The sequence below is a fragment of the Toxotes jaculatrix genome, chromosome 7 (assembly GCF_017976425.1).
Source record: "Toxotes jaculatrix isolate fToxJac2 chromosome 7, fToxJac2.pri, whole genome shotgun sequence".
NCBI lineage: Eukaryota > Metazoa > Chordata > Actinopteri > Toxotidae > Toxotes > Toxotes jaculatrix.
This window is the reverse complement of record NC_054400.1, coordinates 15,796,450-15,816,747: the sequence shown is the minus strand read 5'-3', so window position 1 is coordinate 15,816,747 and position 20,298 is coordinate 15,796,450. Positions and strand designations below refer to the sequence as shown.

The 20,298-nt window shown below is 39.2% G+C and overlaps 2 protein-coding genes across 5 annotated transcripts in view; one reads left to right on the top strand and one right to left on the bottom strand.

Moving 5' to 3' along the window:
- The window catches only part of LOC121184809 (DNA repair protein XRCC4-like), a 29,061-nt gene extending 25,943 nt beyond the window's left edge, over positions 1-3,118 (bottom strand). For 2 of the 4 annotated variants that reach the window (XM_041042695.1, XM_041042694.1), the window contains exon 1: positions 2,997-3,118. The gene's annotated coding sequence lies outside the window, so the exon portion shown is untranslated. The remainder of the gene's footprint in view (positions 1-2,996) is intronic. The other 2 variants (XM_041042692.1, XM_041042693.1) reach the window with 1 other exon arrangement.
- Positions 3,119-3,158: 40 nt separating this feature from the next.
- On the top strand, positions 3,159-6,956 carry tmem167a (transmembrane protein 167A). Its single transcript, XM_041042696.1, has 4 exons — positions 3,159-3,245; positions 4,210-4,319; positions 6,006-6,040; positions 6,145-6,956. Exons 1-4 carry the CDS (start codon positions 3,243-3,245, stop codon positions 6,213-6,215), a joined length of 219 nt encoding a protein of 72 aa, XP_040898630.1. The 5' UTR covers positions 3,159-3,242; the 3' UTR covers positions 6,216-6,956.
- Positions 6,957-20,298: the final 13,342 nt, after the last annotated feature.

Here is a 20,298-nt window from a genome sequence, read left to right as displayed (position 1 = left end):
CTTTGTGTTTCAAGAAGGGGTGTGGCTAGATGAAGGGGCTGAACAAGATGAGGGGGCTGAAGGGTTCAACTTTAACCTCATAAAGTGAGCCCAGCTACTCATTAGTTACTGTAACATCTGTTCTGCAGGGACGATGACCCTGTGGTAATGACAGAAGGACACTCCAATTAAATAAACAGCGCTGTCTGTCAGGAATGGAGAGTTGAGCTAAGGCTTCAAAGTTAATCCTGAAGTCTTCCTGATAGCATCTGGTCAGTTGCTCGATCAGCAGACACAATTACTGGAATGCTTAAATCATCGACCAAAGCTCCCCTGCAGCTTTGACACACAGCCATCAACCTCTTTTCTTACGCCCTCTGTAATTTTTTTGCTCAACCTTTTCATTGTCATTTCTTCTGCACTGCCGCATATGAAAACTGCAAGACATAACTCTGTGTGCAGGAAGCAGTAGGCAAATGAGTCACAAAGAGAGCCTCTAATTATGCATCTTGTGTCTTAAATGAGGAGTTCATACGGAGTAGAAATAGCCAAGGCCGTTAACTGTCTCTTTAATGGGTCCTGACAATTAGGTCAGACCTCTCGCTTTCCTTTCACTGGACTTTCACCTCATGCTTTCTCCAATTTAAGATGAAAAGGACAAGTCTTTGGCTGACCATCAGTCAGGGACTTAAGCAGCACTGTCCAAAAGCAGCATGCTGTGCCCTGGCCTTTCAGTCTTCATTCCCTACAGGTGCTGGCTATTTGAAACCCTTTGACAAACAGAAACGGTATCGGCAAATGTAACACGCACAACAATAAATCAAGGCCTAAAGGCTATAACTTGTATGTCAAAATGTGTATGAACTGGTTTGAACCAAGATCATGTCAGAGGCAGAATTAGTGAAGTGTCACCATAACGTGCCTAATGCATGTCTCAACATAAAAACCAGGTGATGCAGTGGGTCAGGGTCGTACCCCGGCTGGTACTGTATAACAAGATGTGCCTTCTGTTGCAACTACGTTTTCTCAACTCTTTTCTGAAATACTTGCCATCATAAAGGTAACAAAAACATGGATGGCAAGAAGTTTCAGACCGACACTATATATATCATTGACAATGTGTCTCCTTAGTGTTTTATGTGTCCAACATGGACTACCACAATGTATTTGTCTCACAGCTCCTTAGAGTGAACACACTGCCGTGACATAATCTGGAATAATAATTGTAATTCTACTGCCAGCTTTGATGAAAAATAACATAAGAACAGAAGCTGAACAATGAAAGAACTTCTGCTGGCAACATAATTTAGCTAAAGAAGTTATACAGTCTTGCAAGCCACTCTCCCCTAAAGGAGTCCTTGTTCACAGAAAATGTATGTTAAATAGTGTACTGTGATAAGTCACACATTTTCATTATTTAAATTCCACTGAAATCACACAAGGAATAAATAGTACTTCAGTCAATAACATATTTCAGAAGAAAAACTGTAGCACCGATTGTGTGCAAAGAGAAAGTGATCTGCAGTCTGCTGGAACAAACAGTGAGGCACAGCCAAATAGCTATCACACCAACTTCAGCTCTGCATTCAGCTGCACAATAAAAAGTAATTTTCACATCTCCAGTATTCACACAGGAATAAGTTACTGTTGTGAAAACCTAAGCCACGCTCAGGCACAAATTTATGGCAATTTTCAGTGAAGATTAGGCCTGTGTAAACGTATAGAGACCGTGGAACAATACAACCTGTGAAAGCACAACACTGTGTCCATCCAAGAATAATGATAACACTGTATAATTAGCTTTGCTTCCATTACTTTATTTGATGGTCAAAACTGCATAGAAACCACGTGACCATCGCCACTGCAGTCACTGCCAGTATCACTTTCCTTACAATCAAAACTCTAAACAAACTTCTACCACTGTTTTCTGTTATGCAAATGTGCAAAAGAGTTTGTCCTGATGTTCTCTCTAATATAAATAAATGAAGATAGCACACACTGAGGCTGCATCAAGCATTGGTTTGACTGCAGCCATCAGGCATGCATGTACCATACTGTAGCCTAAATTGGTCAGTGTACTGTAAACTTATAAAACTTTATCACATTAAGAGGAATGTGACTCAGTTTAAAGTTTACACTTGCTCATCTCCTGCTCTTAGAAACCAGAATCTCCATTCAATGAGATGGCATGGTCTCTTTTATTTCACCAAGTTTTCATCCACACTCTCATAGTAAAATATGCAAAACATTATTTATGTGTGGTTTACAATCTGACAGATTTCTTCTTACATGAAGAGCTCTCTAGGAGTGTCTAGGAAGGAAGGGTCGAGGGGGATATGAAACATGGTTTAAATGCAATCAAGATGCGTGACTGGTTGGAGGGAGGGGACTTCATTGTGAAAACTTTGAGAGAAAAATGGACCACAAAAATGTCAGTCTTACATCACCAAGAGAGAATAGGATATGTTAGGCTATCAGCCTACAAATACCAGTCAAATTTTTCTATAAAACTAAAACTGAGGATTATGTTTTTTAATTTATGTTGCTTAATTGTGAAGTCTACAAAATGTCAAAAATAAAGACAAATCTCCATTTCAAGTTACCAGTGGTGACATTTTAAAGACTATAACCATCAAGTCTGTATTTTTAGGTGATGCCATAGTCAGTTAATTTTCTGATGAACGAGTTTTTAAGTAGTTTTAGGGCACCGCACAGGATTTATGATACAGATGTTCAATTCCCTCTCTTTGCCATAATACCACAGGTTTTATTAGTACTGACAGCCGAATATAATATCATAACCACTTCACGGGTAAACATTTCTAGTTTCGCCAATGCACCATGGTGGAACAAAGAATGGCTTTGTTATCGGAGCAGGAAATAACACCCGATAAGACGTCGAGTCTTTAACGTGCTGCATTAATAGTACTGTGATTTTCAGACAGTCGGACTAAAAACACAGTAGTTTTGGTGAGGATTAAAATCCTTAACGCACAACTTTTCCTCAGCAGACTTACGGTATTGTGTGGGTTAACTACTTCGATGTCCAAACGAAGTAATTTTTGTTTGAAACTGAAGTCATTGCCGCTGCCTCTGCTCACAGTGTCAAACAGACGTTTCAACTTTCAACTCTCGTTTTCTCAGCCAATCAGCAAACGCGGTTTTGCGGCGAGGCGCGTAAGTACGTTACGTAAACCTCTTTGGTTACGTTACGTAAGTTCCAGAGAGCAGGAAGTGTGATGTGGCTCTGACTTCCAACAAAAATGGTAAGTTTGTTTTTATTAAACGATCGCCTTTTCTGTTTTTACTCTTCTTTTAAGCGTCGTTTAAAATGTGCATTCTACGTCTGATTTGTGTTTGCACTACACTGTGACAACAACTAAAGCTGGGATTCGATGCAAAGCAGGACGTATAGTAAATTCTAAACTACCCAGCTAGCATTGACTAGCTAAGGTAGGCTAACAGTATAGCCAATCTAGCTACTACATTATCTTTCGGTTCGTAAATATCATATTAGAGATGTATTTCATCACACGACATGTGGTCGTGTGTCAGCGTGAGTCGTTTGATTACACAGGCTAAAGGCATCACTAATTAATGAATACAGTGAATACAAGCATCGCAATGTTTTCATGTGTCTGCCACGTAGCTGCATCATAGTTCAGAGATCGTGTGTGTGTGTGTGAGAGAGAGAGAGAGAGTGACAGTGAGTGTGTGTTATTGATTGGCATTGCGAGGTTGTTTACAAACTGAGAATAGTGCATATGAGATTTTCCTACGGTATCTTTGGAGTGTTGTAATTGTTAAAGAATTAAGAGTAAGAGAGTAATTAACTATTTAAATGGCTGATTAAATCTATGAGCATTCTTGTCTTTGTTTTTGAGATGTCCTAATCTCATATGACAGGTTTGTTAAATTAATATCCATTCTAATTTATACTCACATACATACACTTAAAAAGGATAATTCTGACAAGTGGTCTATCAAAAAACATGCTGTCAGGTGATGAGTCTTTGAAAGTCACTTGACACTAACCTGGTCTAAACAGCAAGCCCACACCACCAGAATGAACAGCTGTTACAACAGCATTCCTCACTACAAATGGCACAACATCAGTGTTACAGAAGTTTAACTACAGGGGTATTCAGGGGTTCTAAAGTTTGATTTATTGTTGATAAGGTGCATTAGTTCATGTCTGTACTAAATATGTCATTCTCTTTCAACTTGCAGTCAGCCATTTTTAACTTCCAGTCGCTGCTAACAGTGATTCTCCTCCTGATCTGTACCTGTGCCTACATCAGAGCGCTGGCTCCCAGCTTGCTAGACAAGAACAAGACCGGGTATGATCATATACTATTTGAAACATAACAATGAAGCTGCCAGTGAAGTCTTAAAATACCTGTCTTTGTTTCTCTGAATGGACAACAATATCTTCTTAAACCGCATAACCAAACCATCTGAGTTTTATTATACGCATCATCAGCACTTACACGTACAAGTGAACCACCAAGCAGCACTTTAAGTGATTTATAGAAACCCTTGTTCACTCTTCTTTTCTTTAGCTGACTAGTATTTGTTCATGTAATGTATGTCAAGTGTATTATTATGATATTGTAAGTTTTCTTGTCAAATGAGTAAGGTCAAAATTTAACAGTATGTTTTGGCTTGTAGTATAATGTTACCATTTCCACTGTAGAAAGAAAAAAAAATCTTGGCATACAAAGAGGAAGTTAAAATGAAAAGATGGCCTTGAAATAAAGCACTAAGTCTAAGACTGTGGGTGGAATAAGGACACTGAAAACGGTCATGTCCAAATGTAATACACTCAGTGCTTGCCACTCTGTCATGGTACAGCAAAAACTGACAATGCTGAGGCAATTACAAGACACGCAAATGATCTTTGTTTTATGGAAGTGCTGTTCATACTGCTCCATCCCTCAAGGTCCTGTCACCATTACCTTTTTCCATTTTAACAGTTGATTCCAAGTACTTTACTTCTCTATTTCAACTTATAGTACAGTCATATAATTTGTCCCTCTGTAACTGTCCCTACTAAGGACACTTGCTTGTTTTATCAGCTAATAAGAAGCTCCTCTTTGAGGCGAGTAAAGTAGCAGAAAGCCTTGATTTTTCATCATTACTAGATCATTATTATTCTTGGATGGACAAGCTCTATGATTCACTATTAATAAGACTGGCACAGTCCAGGAACAGCCACACACACACACACACACACATACACCACTGGAGCAGGGAGGGGCATCCCCTTAAAGACAAACACATGAGACTGAGAGTGACAGATGGGATGATTTAATAGTTTTCCCTCTTGATTGATTTGTTGACTAAGGCATGAGCCATTGTTTGCATTGATTTGGTGCCACACATTATGCAAATCATTCTTGTGTGGTAGGGACAGGCCTGACATCTTACAAGAATAACATCCCCAGGCAAATTTTACGAATCTGATTTTTGCACAGAAAAACGTGTACATGATAACAGAAGAAGCAGCCTGGATTGTAGCCAGTGTAACGTTTACACCTGGTAAAAGAAAATTTTACAACGGGATGCTGACACCATCTGGTCAGTAAGAAAGTTAAGAAAGCTGGCTTTTAAACATGAACAGACAGACTTGCAGACACACTCACACAGGCCAATGTGGAATGCCACATTTGCCTCAGCTGTCACTGGAGATAAAAAGACTTGTCTGCTGCCCCCCTCTCTTCCACTGTGCACACTCCTTACATGGAGCTGGACATCTGATGGCTTCCTGGGTTTTGTGGAAACATGATCACAGTTCTCTTGTAAAGTAGCGACAGAGGTCTGACTAGCAGTTTCTGTAACCACTACTTTGATACATCAACACAGCACCCAGCCTCTTTTTTAAACTTTTAATATCACAACAATGGAGTAATTTCTTTCGTAATGGTTCAATGCAATTCAGATACATTTAAGTTTTCAAACCAGTAAAATAAATGAAGGCAAAAATTGTCCCTGCTTCTGATTTTTGTTATTATTTTATCTTTTAGGCTTCTAGGAATTTTCTGGAAGTGTGCCAGAATAGGTAAGTCTGTCATTGCCTTCTGCCCTTCGCCTTTTGTCATATCTTTTCCCTTATTATCAATGAAACAATGTAACCTTGAACTTTACATTATTTCTTTTCTCCAGGTGAGCGGAAGAGCCCCTGGGTGGCTTGCTGCTGTGTCATCATGGCTTTTAGTATATTGTTTCTACAGTAGCAGTCCAACGAAAACCACAAATGGAAACATTGGGGAAATGAACAGACAACAAGGCATGGACAGTACGATCCTAGAAGCACAACAGGACCTCCAGTGGTTGCCACTCAGATAATGTAAAAACGGAGACCCGTCACCACTCACCGTAGCCACGGAGAGACATAATGTGTCTGTGCGGGAGGAAGGGTGACCTGATAGCCCCAGAGTGTGTCTAGATTCCTCCACAGACCCCCAGGTCTGTCCTTGTGTTTGCTTATGTGGACCGTTTACACCAGATGTATATGTGTTCTATCAGTTCTTTCTGTTATCTGCCATTTAGTGTAAAGGAAAAACATCACAATGTGTGATCGAATGATACATGGTTTGTCAAAACATTTCAAACTGATTTTTTTTCCCCCTTTGAGTTTGTCACAATTGCATCGACCCCCCCAAAAGTTTGTTGCATCTAAAAATGCTGATTATATTCCACAGCAAACAAAATGGGATGACAGCTCTTCAGATGTCAAATTGTCCTACATGTATTTGTCACAGAGAGCTACTGATGCTTTTAAAGTCAGTTTGTTGCTATTTATTAAAGAACATTTTTGGAAATGTGGTTTGAAAAGACTGAATTTTTTTTTTTTTCATTTTAACTCATTTTGATTCGTGTTTGCTGTTGACATCTGTTTGTTAAATTGTAATAATGCCGCACTGTAAGGTGAAGTATCATTAATAATGACTTCAAACATGCAAAATATACACATTGATGAGAACCTTTTGTCAATCTTCTCTCTTTAACAACTTCACACACTAAATATGTAAGATTGCAGTATGCAAGTCAGTGTTCTTGGATAAAAGGAAACTCTGACTTTAAGAATTGCTGCACTTGATCACATCTTAAGTGCAGTGCTCAGGATTCAGCTTGGAGTGAGATGGACAGTGAAGAGTTTGCGATAACCTCTTCTATAACCTTGCAGTCAACACTCATCTTCACAGGTTTTACTGCAAAGAGCTGTCAGCTGATTGTGCTGCACAACATGACATTGCCAGATATCTGTCTAGTGGTTACTTCCAGATATTTAGTAATTAGCTGAATTAGAATGGAAAGCTGTTTTTTTTCTCATTCCTACAAAGAGAACCTTAAAAGTACTAGACAAAATACAGGAGACTGGAGGATGTCCAGAATGTTTTTTGGAAAAATTACAGCCATGTGTAATTGTTGGTTTAGATGACAAATCCTCTCAATTTCATCTTTTAACTGTGGACAACTTTGGCTGCAAAAAGAATAACATATTGTGCCAATATTATTCCAAATACTACATGTAACAAGCTGAAATTATATGATTCTTATGAAATGTGACAGGTTTTAACTTAAGAACAGAGCTTCTGATTTAATTTAGATTGTCAGCTGCAAAATTTGATCAGTTTATTAAGTCCTAACAAATGTTGACATGACGGAGGGTTGAAAAAAGTTTTTGCTTTCTAAATTCCTTAATTTTTTTAAATCTGTGAAACCAGTGTCACTTGACTTCCAGGGCTTCCGTAGTTTTGCTGTTAAGATTAAAAAGAAAGTTGTAGAAAGAAAGAAAAAAAGGAGTAAATCAAAGTCACAGAGCTATAGTATATACTTACGCTGTAAGTGATAGGTGATAAAAAACAATCCCACACATGTACCACATACATTTCTTCTCTCGTGTGTGGTACAGAGGATTAAAATAAAGGAGGACACTTGTTGACACACTCACCTTTGATACTCTGATCACTTATGAGTGTCCAGAGCCCAACACCCCCGCACACAGTCCCTTGTTAGGGAACATGGATCCCTTATTGGTGCGCATCCGTTTTGGCACTCCCCAGTTGAGATAAACCATCAAGTGAAGCCTGCCGGTAAAGTCATGATTATCAGGCAGTGACGCAGATACAGGAGACACAGAGGAGCAGGAAGCTCTCAGTCATCTGCTTCTATCTTTGGGGAGCAGAGATACCGGCGGGCTGGAGGGACATCACTGGGTCAATGAACAGAGCTAATGTCTTAGGCAATGATGAAAGGAAAACGAAATGGAAGACCTGAAGTCACTTAACTCCAGCTGATGATAGCAGCTACTATCAATAACATGGAGAGAGACAGTGATTGCTCAGGTTATTCACACAAAATTAAAAAAAATCATGAGAAGAACATTAAGAAAAATCCTTCAGTATATTGAGAAAGTAAACAGATGGTTGGCAACTGTAGACTCCTAAGCCTGGCTGAGAAGCCGTTTGGGGAAAAAAATCAAACTCAAAAGAATTCGTTTTTTACTTTTTGGGTAAAAGTGATTATTCTTAAACTCTCTTAAATGGTGGGCACAGTTGCTAAACAATAACAAAGAAGAATATCTGGCTGGAACTCAGTGACAGGACGCCTAAAAAAACATTTGGGCTGTTCCTGCTGTTTCTAAAGTAGCTGAATGCATGTCCTGATTTCTGTGTTTGAGTTGGCTAATCAAAATTTACTCAAGTGGATGCCACATGGCAAAAGGACACAAGGAAATAGACCTTTCTTTTTCCATTCAGTGTGTCAGAAGTCTGTTTTACCCGTAATCTGTCGAGCATCATTACCTCCATCCTCGAAGGGTTTGTTTATTTCTCGAATCCTACAACTCTGGGCGAGGTTGGTTACAAAAGCGTCTGATTAATGGAGCTGGGTTGTCCTCATGGAGAAGTGAAATAGTAAAGAAGTGTCTAACACTTGATTTTACTGTAGCCCATACTGTCCTTCAAAAAGGTTAAGATAATGAAAACCAGGGCCAATGAATTCAAAGCGTGATTTATGCTGTAGATGTCAAGTAAGTCTTTATTTTTGCTGTTATTTTACCTTCTACAATTATAAAGGAACTCTTCAGTTCTATACTATTACTGTGTCCTCTTTCTTGGAGTCTATATTCCTATTTGTATTTGTACTATCTGTAAATTCTGAGTGTCTTCTTTGCTGCTGTAACAGTGCAATTTCCCCATTGTGGGACTATTAAAGGTTTATCTTATCTTATCTTATCTTCAGTCTATGTGATTCCAGTGTTTTGTTTTTTGTTTTTTGTTTTTTTACTTGATATTTTTGATATTTGACGACTTTAATGCCAGCAAGTGAGAAAATCAATTTCCACCCACTTTCAATCCCTGTAGAGTGGAGAGGTGTAAAAAAACATTTAGAGCTCCATTTCGGAAAATAAAACTTACAGACAGCATGATTAACCTTATAAATAAAATATGAACATTTTGAGAAAAAATTTTTTGGCATTTGGTGTTTTATCATCTTTCATTAATGAGGCCCACTTGACACTCACCAGAGAGCCTTTGTCCGTGAACCCTCTTGGCTTTTGTTTCATAGGGATTAGAAGACCAGCCAAGGACATGACAGCATAAGGTGGCATGAAATTTAGACATGTAATCCAACACACCTCATTCAGTACAGTGCAGCGTTTCATGCATCATTAATTTACATGAATAATCATGGCAAATGTCAACTGTGTCATTGCCTTTCTGCAAAGAGGTGCACGTAATTGATGCAGATAGTCAGGAGTTATGTCGACCTCACTGATTGGAACAATACTGAGCTCATTCGGTTTAATTTCCAGGTTGTTATGGGTTTTTTTTTTTTTCCCCAATGACAGTGGAAATTATTCACAGATGATCAATGAGGACATTTACGTTGCCCCTGAATATTTCATTGCATTTGTCAAATTTTCCTCCGCAGATAAGTGAAAGATTTGTAATGTTCCCACTGCAGCTCTACACTGTAAAATATAATAACATCCACAATAACTCATACCCAAAGCCTTATACATCACCATCCATAAATCTCCAGCAGAAGAGTACTCAGACCATATTACTGTCTCTCCCTTGTCTTTTTCCTCCTTTGATCATACAGGAGAGTTTCTTGCAGTCGTGTTGAGGACTTCAAAGGCAATCAGGCTAATAAAGTCTCTACCATCTCCTGCTGAGTGAACCAGAAGTGTCCAAACAGACCTTGACCCTTTAAATTTTCAGTGGAGCCTCTTTCAATCACTGCACTGACTCTGCTTGTGGAGGGAATGAAAGATGAATGGGGGGAAATAAAACTGCAAAAGAGATGTTTGGATGGTGAGAATGGGAAAGAGATAATGACAGGGAGTCGTAGAAGTAGAAGAGAAGGGAGGCATACAATACATGAATAGAGTGGATTAGTTCTTATTATACCACTGGTGTGTCTCAGTGATCAATCTCCCAGTGATCCCAAAGTTTCCTGTTTGGTTAGTTGTTTATTTAAAAGCTTGTGGCTTCTTGGTTTACTGACACCTAGGAGGTCAAGTTCTCTCTTGTGGCTGCTTGTGGTTTCAGCCACAAACCCAAACTCCTCTTTAGACATAGAGGATTACAAAGGCTACAGTGTGATGGATTAAAAATGCTTGGCATCACATTCATACTGTAAAGCCTTTGTTCTGTCCTCACTTCCTCATTAGGAACATGCAACCTTTGTTTTTTGCCCCTGGGAGAACAAACGACAAGAATAATATTGCCAGCTGAAAGACACCAATATCCTCCAAGTAGGGCAAGTCTGGGTCGGGAGCAAGTCCGAAGATATTGTGAGTGAATGACCCTATAATGGACAATGGACAGTCACACTGTACATTAGCTTATGCAGTCTCATCCTGAGACCCAGGCCTTCTAGGTCACTCTAACTCCTTCCACATGTAATCTCTTACCAGAAATTTTATGGTAACAAGAGAAATTTTTAAACTTAGTCCTGTTAGACAGCTCCCTGTGGCCACAGAAACTGGGGCGCTGCATGTCTCCTTTGAAGGTGGCATTCGCAGTTTGTTCAGAGGACATCCCACTCTGTGCTCATTAGCCCGAGGCAGGAGATATCTCTGCCTAACAAGGCAGTTCCACAAAGCTGGAGAGTCCAAGGCCATTGCCAGTGGAGATTTGTCAGTGGTGGAAATAGAAATGAAGTTACTGTGATCTGAGGTAAGAATGACTGAGTAAAAATGCAAGCACTTTGAAATATGACTTCATGTCTAAGCAAATGAGACAATGGGGAAGTCAAAGCTTTCTAGTCCCGATCTCTCAATTTGTGTCCACACTTTTCGATGAAAGTTGTCAGACTGCAGTTAGCAATGGAGACATAGTAAAAGGCTTAGAGCCAGGAGCCCTGCTATTTTGCATGCTGCCACATTTCTATGGTTTACTGATCATCAACTGATCAGTTGCTGTTCAGGGTAGTGGAAACACCTAATAATTTCTTATTTATCTCTTATCCTGTGTGTAAGAAGGCAGGTCAGAAACATACACACCAGAAGCTACAAAAACAAATTGCGTACTTTGTTTTTCTATTGTAGCTGAGCAAAGCTATAATTTTCTTTTTTTTTTCTGTACACGGCTCTCAAAATGTACAACAATTGACCAGCACATCTGATGTACTCAGAATGTCAATAAAATGTAAAATCCAACTATGTCTCTGGCACTTAGAAAAACACTACCTCATTGCAGCCTCAAACACAGAAATTAGAGAGAATTTATAAAGTCGTGTAGTTGTATCTCTCAAATTGTCAAGGAAAAACACCATATGACAGGAGAAGCTGATGCTTCTGACGTGTTTTGGCTGTTAAATGTTATCAGTCATCATTTAAGCAACCTTGGCTTTGAGTCTGTACTTGTCTGTGAGCATAGTCACAGTTTCTTGGGAAGTGTTTGATGAACACACCTGCATTTGATAAATGAACCCATGTGAAAGTGTGGCAACCTTAAGAATTTGGCTTTATTCATTTTCTTCTTAACAACTGACCACCATTATTTATTTATTTTTTTAATGTAAAATTACAGTTCTGGATTATTATTGTGCTTATTACCTGGATTAATTGTGACACTATCTTATTTATCTGTTTTATATCTCAGTTATCCTACTTTCATCAGCTGTCTGACCTATAATCATGCTTAGTGAAAGTCAAGAACAGAATACACAGACCAAGAATCTCCTGACTTCATGTGTTCAGAACAAAGTGAATCAAACTGTGTCTGTGGGACATGAAAATGTTTAAACTTGACTGAAAAATTTCCACTTGTACAAAGTACTTGTATTATAATAAAACCTACTTCATGGATGCACAAAGAAGGAAAAAAGGACAAGAACAAACAAAGGCTGCGTTTTTGTGGCGAATAAACAGACTGCAAAAACACTAGTGGTAAAAATTTGTGCGAATAAATCAAGATGAAAATCACTTTGCTTTCTGTCTGAACACTCCTTAATATGACCCAGAGCCTCATAATTTTGGGCCTTGTAGGAGTTTTGCAACTTTGTGACAATGTTATTTTGTTTATAATTCAGAAAACCACTCTAAATTGCGTGATTTTTTTTTCCCAGTAAAGATTCTGCTTTTCAAAATTTCTGTGAGTTTGTAGTGTGAAGTGTTTCTGACTACCAGAGTGTTTAAGGTCCTCTGTCACTTCCAGGAAGACCGAAGAGTGTTTCCATTTTGGCAGCTGAGATGGTTGCACAAGTCCAGCAGGCGGGTTTCCAGACATGATCTGGGGACACGCGCTCCTCTACTTCATCTCTAAGAGCTGCCATAGGAACCGTGAAGTTGATGGAACAACACACTTTTAACAGCTTGCAATACAGATGAGTGAAGCCTTCTGTACAGTATTATCAGACATCAGCAGTGCAGAACCGGTCACTGTACAAATGTGAGAGCTCTCACACAACTCACACACACTACACATACTCAAATATAGGTATGTGGTCAACATATACATCCAGACTCCTGTTTGCACACCCACACATGTAAGCACGCACACAGATTGCTTCATTGTGCCCTGAGTCTGGGCTTCACCTCTGGAAAACCAACAATCCTCATTTTTACAAAGCACAATTGAAGATGTCCATTAAACAAAACTGTTGGCATTGAAACTGAGGTTTAATATATAGCAGTGGGTTAAATATGCATTCAAATTATTCCTAAATCCACTCAATCGATCATGCAATACCATTTTTATAGGGTGAAATCATATAAGCTGCCCTGCTCTTTCAGATATTAACAGGGAGGGGTCTGGTTTGAAAAGAAAAGGCTCATTCAGGAGACCTGAGTGAGTCAAAAGTTGGATGGCCAAGTATCAGTGGAGTCTTGAACACACCATTGTTTTTGTTGGCTTTCTCCCCCATTTTTGCAAAACAATATTGTTTCAATACATTTGTTGATTATTTTTTTCATTTTTATTCATAGCATTTTGCCTCTGTTGGCACAATGTCATGTCACAGTCCTGGGTCGCAGTCATATGGTCATTCTCTGTATATTTTTATCATTTGTCCACATTTAATATCTTCTGTTAATCATTGTTAAACTGACTTTCATTTTCAGTCCAAATGCTAAATGACAAAGAGGGGCAATCTGGGCCTGTGTCAAGTGGAAATTAGATTGTGATAATAGTGATTTAATAATCACCATTTTCAAGACCCTTAATAAATACTGGCCTACGCACTTCAGAAATCTTCAACCATCACTAAATGAGTTCTAGCACAGTCCCTAAGTATTAAAAATTAGGGATCTCACAGTGTTGAAAGCAATTAGACTTTTCCTTGTTCCACAAGAAGACTCTGTAAACATCTTTGATTTATCATGACTCTCCCACATAACCATAACTCAGTTTACTGCTCTATAATCCTCTTTGCAGGGACACATTGCTCTCAGTACTCTACTGCTCTGATTTTGAGTGACTTGTAGTGTTTCATCTCTTTTACTGGTCTCCATAAAAACAGAGGCAGCATAACAGTTGGTGTTGGACTGTTGTCCTACACTAATGTTGGAGTAAAGCGTGGCTGTCTACAACCCACATTTGTAGACGTCACCAGGCGCATCCTGGCACAATGACACAAATGACAGCAGTGCTACTCACAGAGCTGCAGTGAGGCTCATCTGGCCTATAAACATGCCAACTAGCTTGAAATCATTAGTTTGAAATTTCTGTCAGATGCCCATCTTAGAGTTACACTCATGGGTGTAACCTCAAATTGAAAAATAAAACCACCAATAATCTGTTATATTAGAAACCGTGCGCAATGCAGCAAGGCCTGCTGGGATTTAGAGCATAAACATCAGCCTAAGACAGATGAAAACTTAAACAGAAATGTTTCTAATTAGTCTACAAGTGTATCATCGCGCACTAGTTCAATTTACAGTAAATGTTCTTTGGCTGAAAACTGCAGTGGTGCAACAATACAGTGACGCTGTACAGGGCCACAAACATATTTTCACACTCATCCAACCACAGGATTTGGTGCTTTGCGATGAAAAAAAAAACACTCCTCTATGTTGAGTAACAACAGTTCTGCTTTGCTGAAGCTGTTTGTCCTCTGTAGAGGAATTGTGTAAAAGGTCTGAATAACCTGTTATGAAGCTGCTGCCAAGAACACAGGGGAAGGACCCAAATGCAGACGCCACTAAAGGGACAGATAATGATAATGTCCTTTTATTAAATTCAAAATCATTGACAGAGAGTCCATGGCCAGGAAACCAATAAACTTAGGCAACTGAAAATCCTCCACAAGGGGGGAAAAAAATTCAAGAAAAGCAAACTCAAAAACAAACCCAGGGTATCTTACTGGGTAAACCAGGCGACAGAGGTGAGTCCAAAAGGAAACATGAGAGTCAGACACAGGAGACAAAGCCAGGAGGCAAACACAAACAGCATCCAATCTACAGACAGGAGCTCAGGAAGAAACAGGACTACAGGGAAGATGACAGGTACAAACACAGCAAGAACATAGAAGGGACAGATTTGGGCAGGAACACAAACTCAGGCTTGACAAGAGACAAACTGACAAAGACAGGGGAACAATGAGACTTACATACGCAAAGGGTAATTGGCCACAGGTGATTCATACTGGGGCGGGGCAGACAATCAACAAGGTAGGAAACCAGAAGGAAGTAGACTAGGAACAGATACAGAAGGAACGAGGCTTCAAAATAAACCAGGAAATCCTGAAACCAAAAGTCAAGAAACCACAACAAGAGTAACATGGCTTCTTGGCTGCATCCTCTACTAATACATTTTTTTCCAAAGCTTCTATTACTCATGTCCAGCTTGTTGTTCAGATATACCTCTGTGTTTTGATAGTCCCACCCACTCTTCCTGAAGGCGCTAATGGAAAGGCAATGAAGCCATAGTCCCTCTAACCTCCTCCATCACTTCTGCAAGTTGTGAGAATCAGCATTGTCACAGTCCAAAGCAAGAGGAACCCTTTCTAAATCTCTCTCTTCACCCGAGATATACTGATGAAGACACTGGAGCAGTACATGGTGGTGGGTGTCAGGGGTTCAAGACAAACTGAGGAGAATCAGGGACTAAGTTTATTAGGCAGACAATTGACTCATTGACTCTCACCACTAGCGAGTCACTGGTAGTAGGCCCCTGGAAGGAGATGAAAATAAAATATCACAAGCTGTCAACATCGTGTTTGTTTGCCCAACTTCACAAGTTCCATGAAGTAATGAAATTAAAAGAAAGCTTCAGGTTTGAGTAATTAAACTATGAGCAGGATTGCGTCACATTGTGATGAAGTGACTTGAATACAGAGGGCACAGATTTCTTGTAACATATTAACTGTGATTTTTATGCATTGCGGCAGTGTGCCACTTGGATCCTGTTACTGTTCTTCTATGTTTGTTTTTCTCTTTCCAAACTTTTGATACTAAAGTTGCATCTGTGGATATTTTTTTTTTCCAATCATTAGATTCTTCATTGACAAGTGTCTTTCAGTCATATCATAATTTTTCATTAAAATAGAAACATGAACATTTTCACTCACTACTCACAATTGAGAACCATTATTTAGCTCTTTTCATTCCTAATTAGAACACTACAATACTGTACATCTAAGTGGAACTTCAGTACACCCAATACACTAGGAAGTCAAGTGTTGGGAATCCATGCACTAAAAGGGGTTTCCAAATATTACTTACACACTGACAGCTTTATTTCCTCAAATTGTTTATCTATGTAGAAAAAAACAGTACCCACAAAATGAATCTTCTCCATAGGACCTTTCACCATTTGCCTGTCAGATAACACAAGCAAGAGGATGATTAATCAGCCAAAATGTAAACGTGTATTTATTTATTTATTTCCTTAACATAATCGTCCGGCACATGCTATGCAGAATGACGTCTCTTCACTTCCTCTCTTCATTCTGAAACATGTTCATACAGTGGAAAATGCAAAAGTATGAGCAGTTCACAGCTGCTGGGAGACAAAGAAACTTGTGTACATAGAAGATGTTGGCATGTCCTATTTATCCCCATGTTCGGAGGAAGTTAATAGCGTTAAAGCAATCCAATATTTTTTTAGGCATAAGAATAAGAAGAATGACTAAATTATGATTACTGAAGCCTATCAGGTTCAGAGAAACGTGTTTGTACATCGCTCCTCTGGGAACTGATGCTTTTCCTACAAATTAGAAGAGACTGAGTGAACTGCATGGGTCTCAGGTCAGTCTTTGTGTGTTTCAATATCCTAAGCAACACTAACACACAATGGCTTGTGTGGAAAATATGATAAAGATGTAGCCGTTTTAAATACTGATGCAAACAAACCAAGATAATAGCACGACAGAGGCCGTCTGTACTTATAAGGAAACAGTGGCAAAGACTGACTTAACTCTTAATGCGTCATACAAATTATATGGCCACCACAAGATAAGTCACACTCAGACATGGTGTACTTGGTCTGAGAGATTAGTTCAGTTCCACACTGTTAACAACTTAATTTGTTTTTGTCTTTTATTCCAGTTGCTCTGTCTAATCTGCTAACCACCATTATTGTTTTTTTTCTGCCCATGGGTGCAACTGGTATGTGATGAAGTGACGAAAAAGAGGCTTGAATTGCTGAGTGAGGAGGAAAATCCACAGCAAAATGTTGATCGCAACATGTCACAGTGGTCTATAAGATATACCCTGTCTGACTCTTCAAACTCACATATTCTAAATGTTTTGATGTTTCCAACAGACTGGCTGTCAGTCATTGTTTTTGTCTATAAAGCCAGGAGGTAACACTTGAGGAGTAAAAAATATTTCTGCCCAAATGAGACAAGGTTTTCAGATGTTGGAACTGAGAGTGCTACAAAGGCTCCTCTGTCCCCTCCTGCTCTCTCAGACATGACTCAGGCTGAGAGAGGGAGATGATGTCTTGTAGTAACAGGCCTCCCTGCTCTTTGCTTTGACGCCACAACAGCAACAGTAAGGGAAAAAAGATCTGCCTTTAGTCATATAGAAATATCAGCAATGCTTCCCATCTTATTGTCTCTTCTTGCAGATACCATTTACTGTAAGAGTCGATCCTTGGTTCACCTATTTCACAGTGTAACTTTCTAGAAATAACCTTAAAAGCCAAATTTGAGAAACACGTGAAAAACACCCCAATTTGCCATAGCGTTGCTTGACAGTTTAAACAAACAGTGCAACATGCAGAAGTATTATTCCCTCTCTTAACTGCTCCCATTCTTAAAACATCTGCACTCATGATAACTGGTGAAAATAATCACCTATGGTTTACAGAGAGCTCGGGGAACGGTTTGTGTTCAATCCAAACACTCGCAGGGCGATGTTAGGTTCCTCACTTTGAAATATCCCTCTCTTCTTTTTTTTTGTTTGCTGAAGCCGTGAGAATGTTTAGGTTCAGATTAAGGAGTCTGTTCATTAGTCATTTCCTTTTTAAAAAAAAGGTGGTGTTTTTCACCTTAGACTGGTCGAATACAAAACTTTTCATTTAGGGTTGTCTCTCTGTCTGTGTGTATGTTTCACAGGCTGCTCAGTTCGCGCTACATGATTAACACCAGTACAAAACCATTAAAAAAACCCCCAATACATATGGTTCCTTTTTTTGAGCAGCTGTGGCCATTGGTACTTACCAATATGAGGTACCTATCACAGTACCTATCACAGCGGCAAGTACCTAGAGGTATAAGTTCAGAACAGCAGTAGCAGCTGCGCACCAGGATTACAGCCAGGAGACTCCCTCTCTCACACACACACACGTACACCACACCACACACTCCCTTGTTCTGTGACCTGAAGTGTGCATCAAGGGATGGTAACAAGGTCCATATGTGGTCACTTCCTCCCTCTGCTGCCCTAACATGAGGGGGTAGTATTAACAGGACTACAGAATCTATTGATTTACTCTCCAAAGGAAGAAGAGAGACACAAAGAGAGAGACTTACAATCCTACTTGGGTAATAACTTTCTTTGACGTAGGGATGTGCATGAAGCAGCAGTTCTGGAAGGTTTTTACTTCCCCTCACAGATCATGTATTTGGCCACTGGCATTTGGTGAGGTCAATCCAAATTAAGTCTGTATGTCTTACTGAGATAAGCAAAGATACCTGCTGATGAAGCTGCGCTATGATTTTAATGGTTTTCAAGAGAAGTTCAACAATGGGATAACAGAAAATAAAAGTGCCAAACAGAGGCACCTCATGATCTTTCCAAGATGGTGAATTTACAGCATTTTGCATAATTGTGGTTCTTCTTGTCCAACAGTCGAACTCCTACAAGTTTCAAATTTTAGCTTGAGGTAGCATTTCAAACAGCAAAGGAATGAATGCTTCTTACAAAAGATTTGAAACAAAAGCTCACTCAGAATGGTGATTGCATCATGTGGGCCCCAGTGGTGAGAAATTAATTTGTCATCGGGATGAATGTGCTGCTTTTGAAGTTCGAGGGAAATGCATTTTCCCAGATGACCCAGATATTGGGTTATCAGTAAGATTTAGATGATGGCTCACTGGTTCTGCGTGTGTCCATATGTGATGTTGAAAAACAGAACCCGCAGCAGGGAAATATTAACCCATGGAGTTTTGGCATAAGAAAACTGCAATAACTCTTTCAAGAAACAGACAGTTGCCATGCGTTCACAGAGTATTCTTCTATAGCCTTGGCTTTCTGTTGTTTAAAGCTGTTGGCAAATACCTCCTGTGATTGACCTTTGGATGGCAAGTTGGTACAAAATACTGTGAATCTTCTTTGTGAGACGCAGTCGTCTGCCAGCAAAATGAATGCATTGTTTGTTACAACACCGATAAATGATTGTGCACAACACCCACAATCCATTTGTTGATATTTTTCCCATCCAGGCCATTTGGATCTAATTAAAGGCAACATGTAAACAGTTCTTGTAATCTAGGAGACTCCGACGCAAACAGATGATTTATTGTTAATAATAAAATCACAGAGTATTAAACTGGAGGGGGATAAGCCAATGATCAGCACTCTGCATCAACTGTCCCCCATACAGAACATTAATTACATTTCAAACCAATAGCAATGCTCAGTTTCCCATGGATGCATACAAAGGGTAGTGTGAATTATTGACATATGTTAGAGGATTAGTGACATATTCTTCAAAACAACTGTTGTGTTTGTTTATTACCGTCTGAAAAAAAAAAGGTTCCGGTCATTCTCTGTGCGTAGCAGACAAATCACTTTTGCACAATCCCCAAATGTGCCATATTTTGTGGTCTTTGATGCGTCATTGTGGGAATCTGTCACTGGTTGTTGTGTCACATGACAACAAAAACAACACCCATTTTCTTTGCCAGAGGTAGATGGCAAAATGGGATTCCCCAAGTACCATTGCACTTCTAGAAATATTAAGAAACTTTCAGAGTTTTCTGGCTGGAGAGACATTTCTCAAGGGGCAATAATTCATAACACTCAAATAAATATCAGCTGGAAAGTTCAAATTGAATAAATTTCCCTCACTGGAGTCTGTAGGCTCTGCATTTTCTGTCCTATTTCTTCGATAAATATCTGTTTAAGGACAGTGTGATTATTATATATCCATGTTAATGCACAGGTTGCTTTGAGGAGAAAGACAGGCATTAAAATTGTGACATTAATCTTTAAACGTTTGTTGCTGGGGGTTTTTTCCTATCAAAATGCCAGCCATCAAATCAGCTTTTGAACCTTCAGTACAAGGAGCCAACATCAGTGAAGGCAAACATCTATAAATTGTATGTTATATTTCTTTGTAAAAATAAAAATAAAAATAAAAAAAATTACGATGACTGAAAGTTTAAACTTATAGACCAACTATTAAGTCA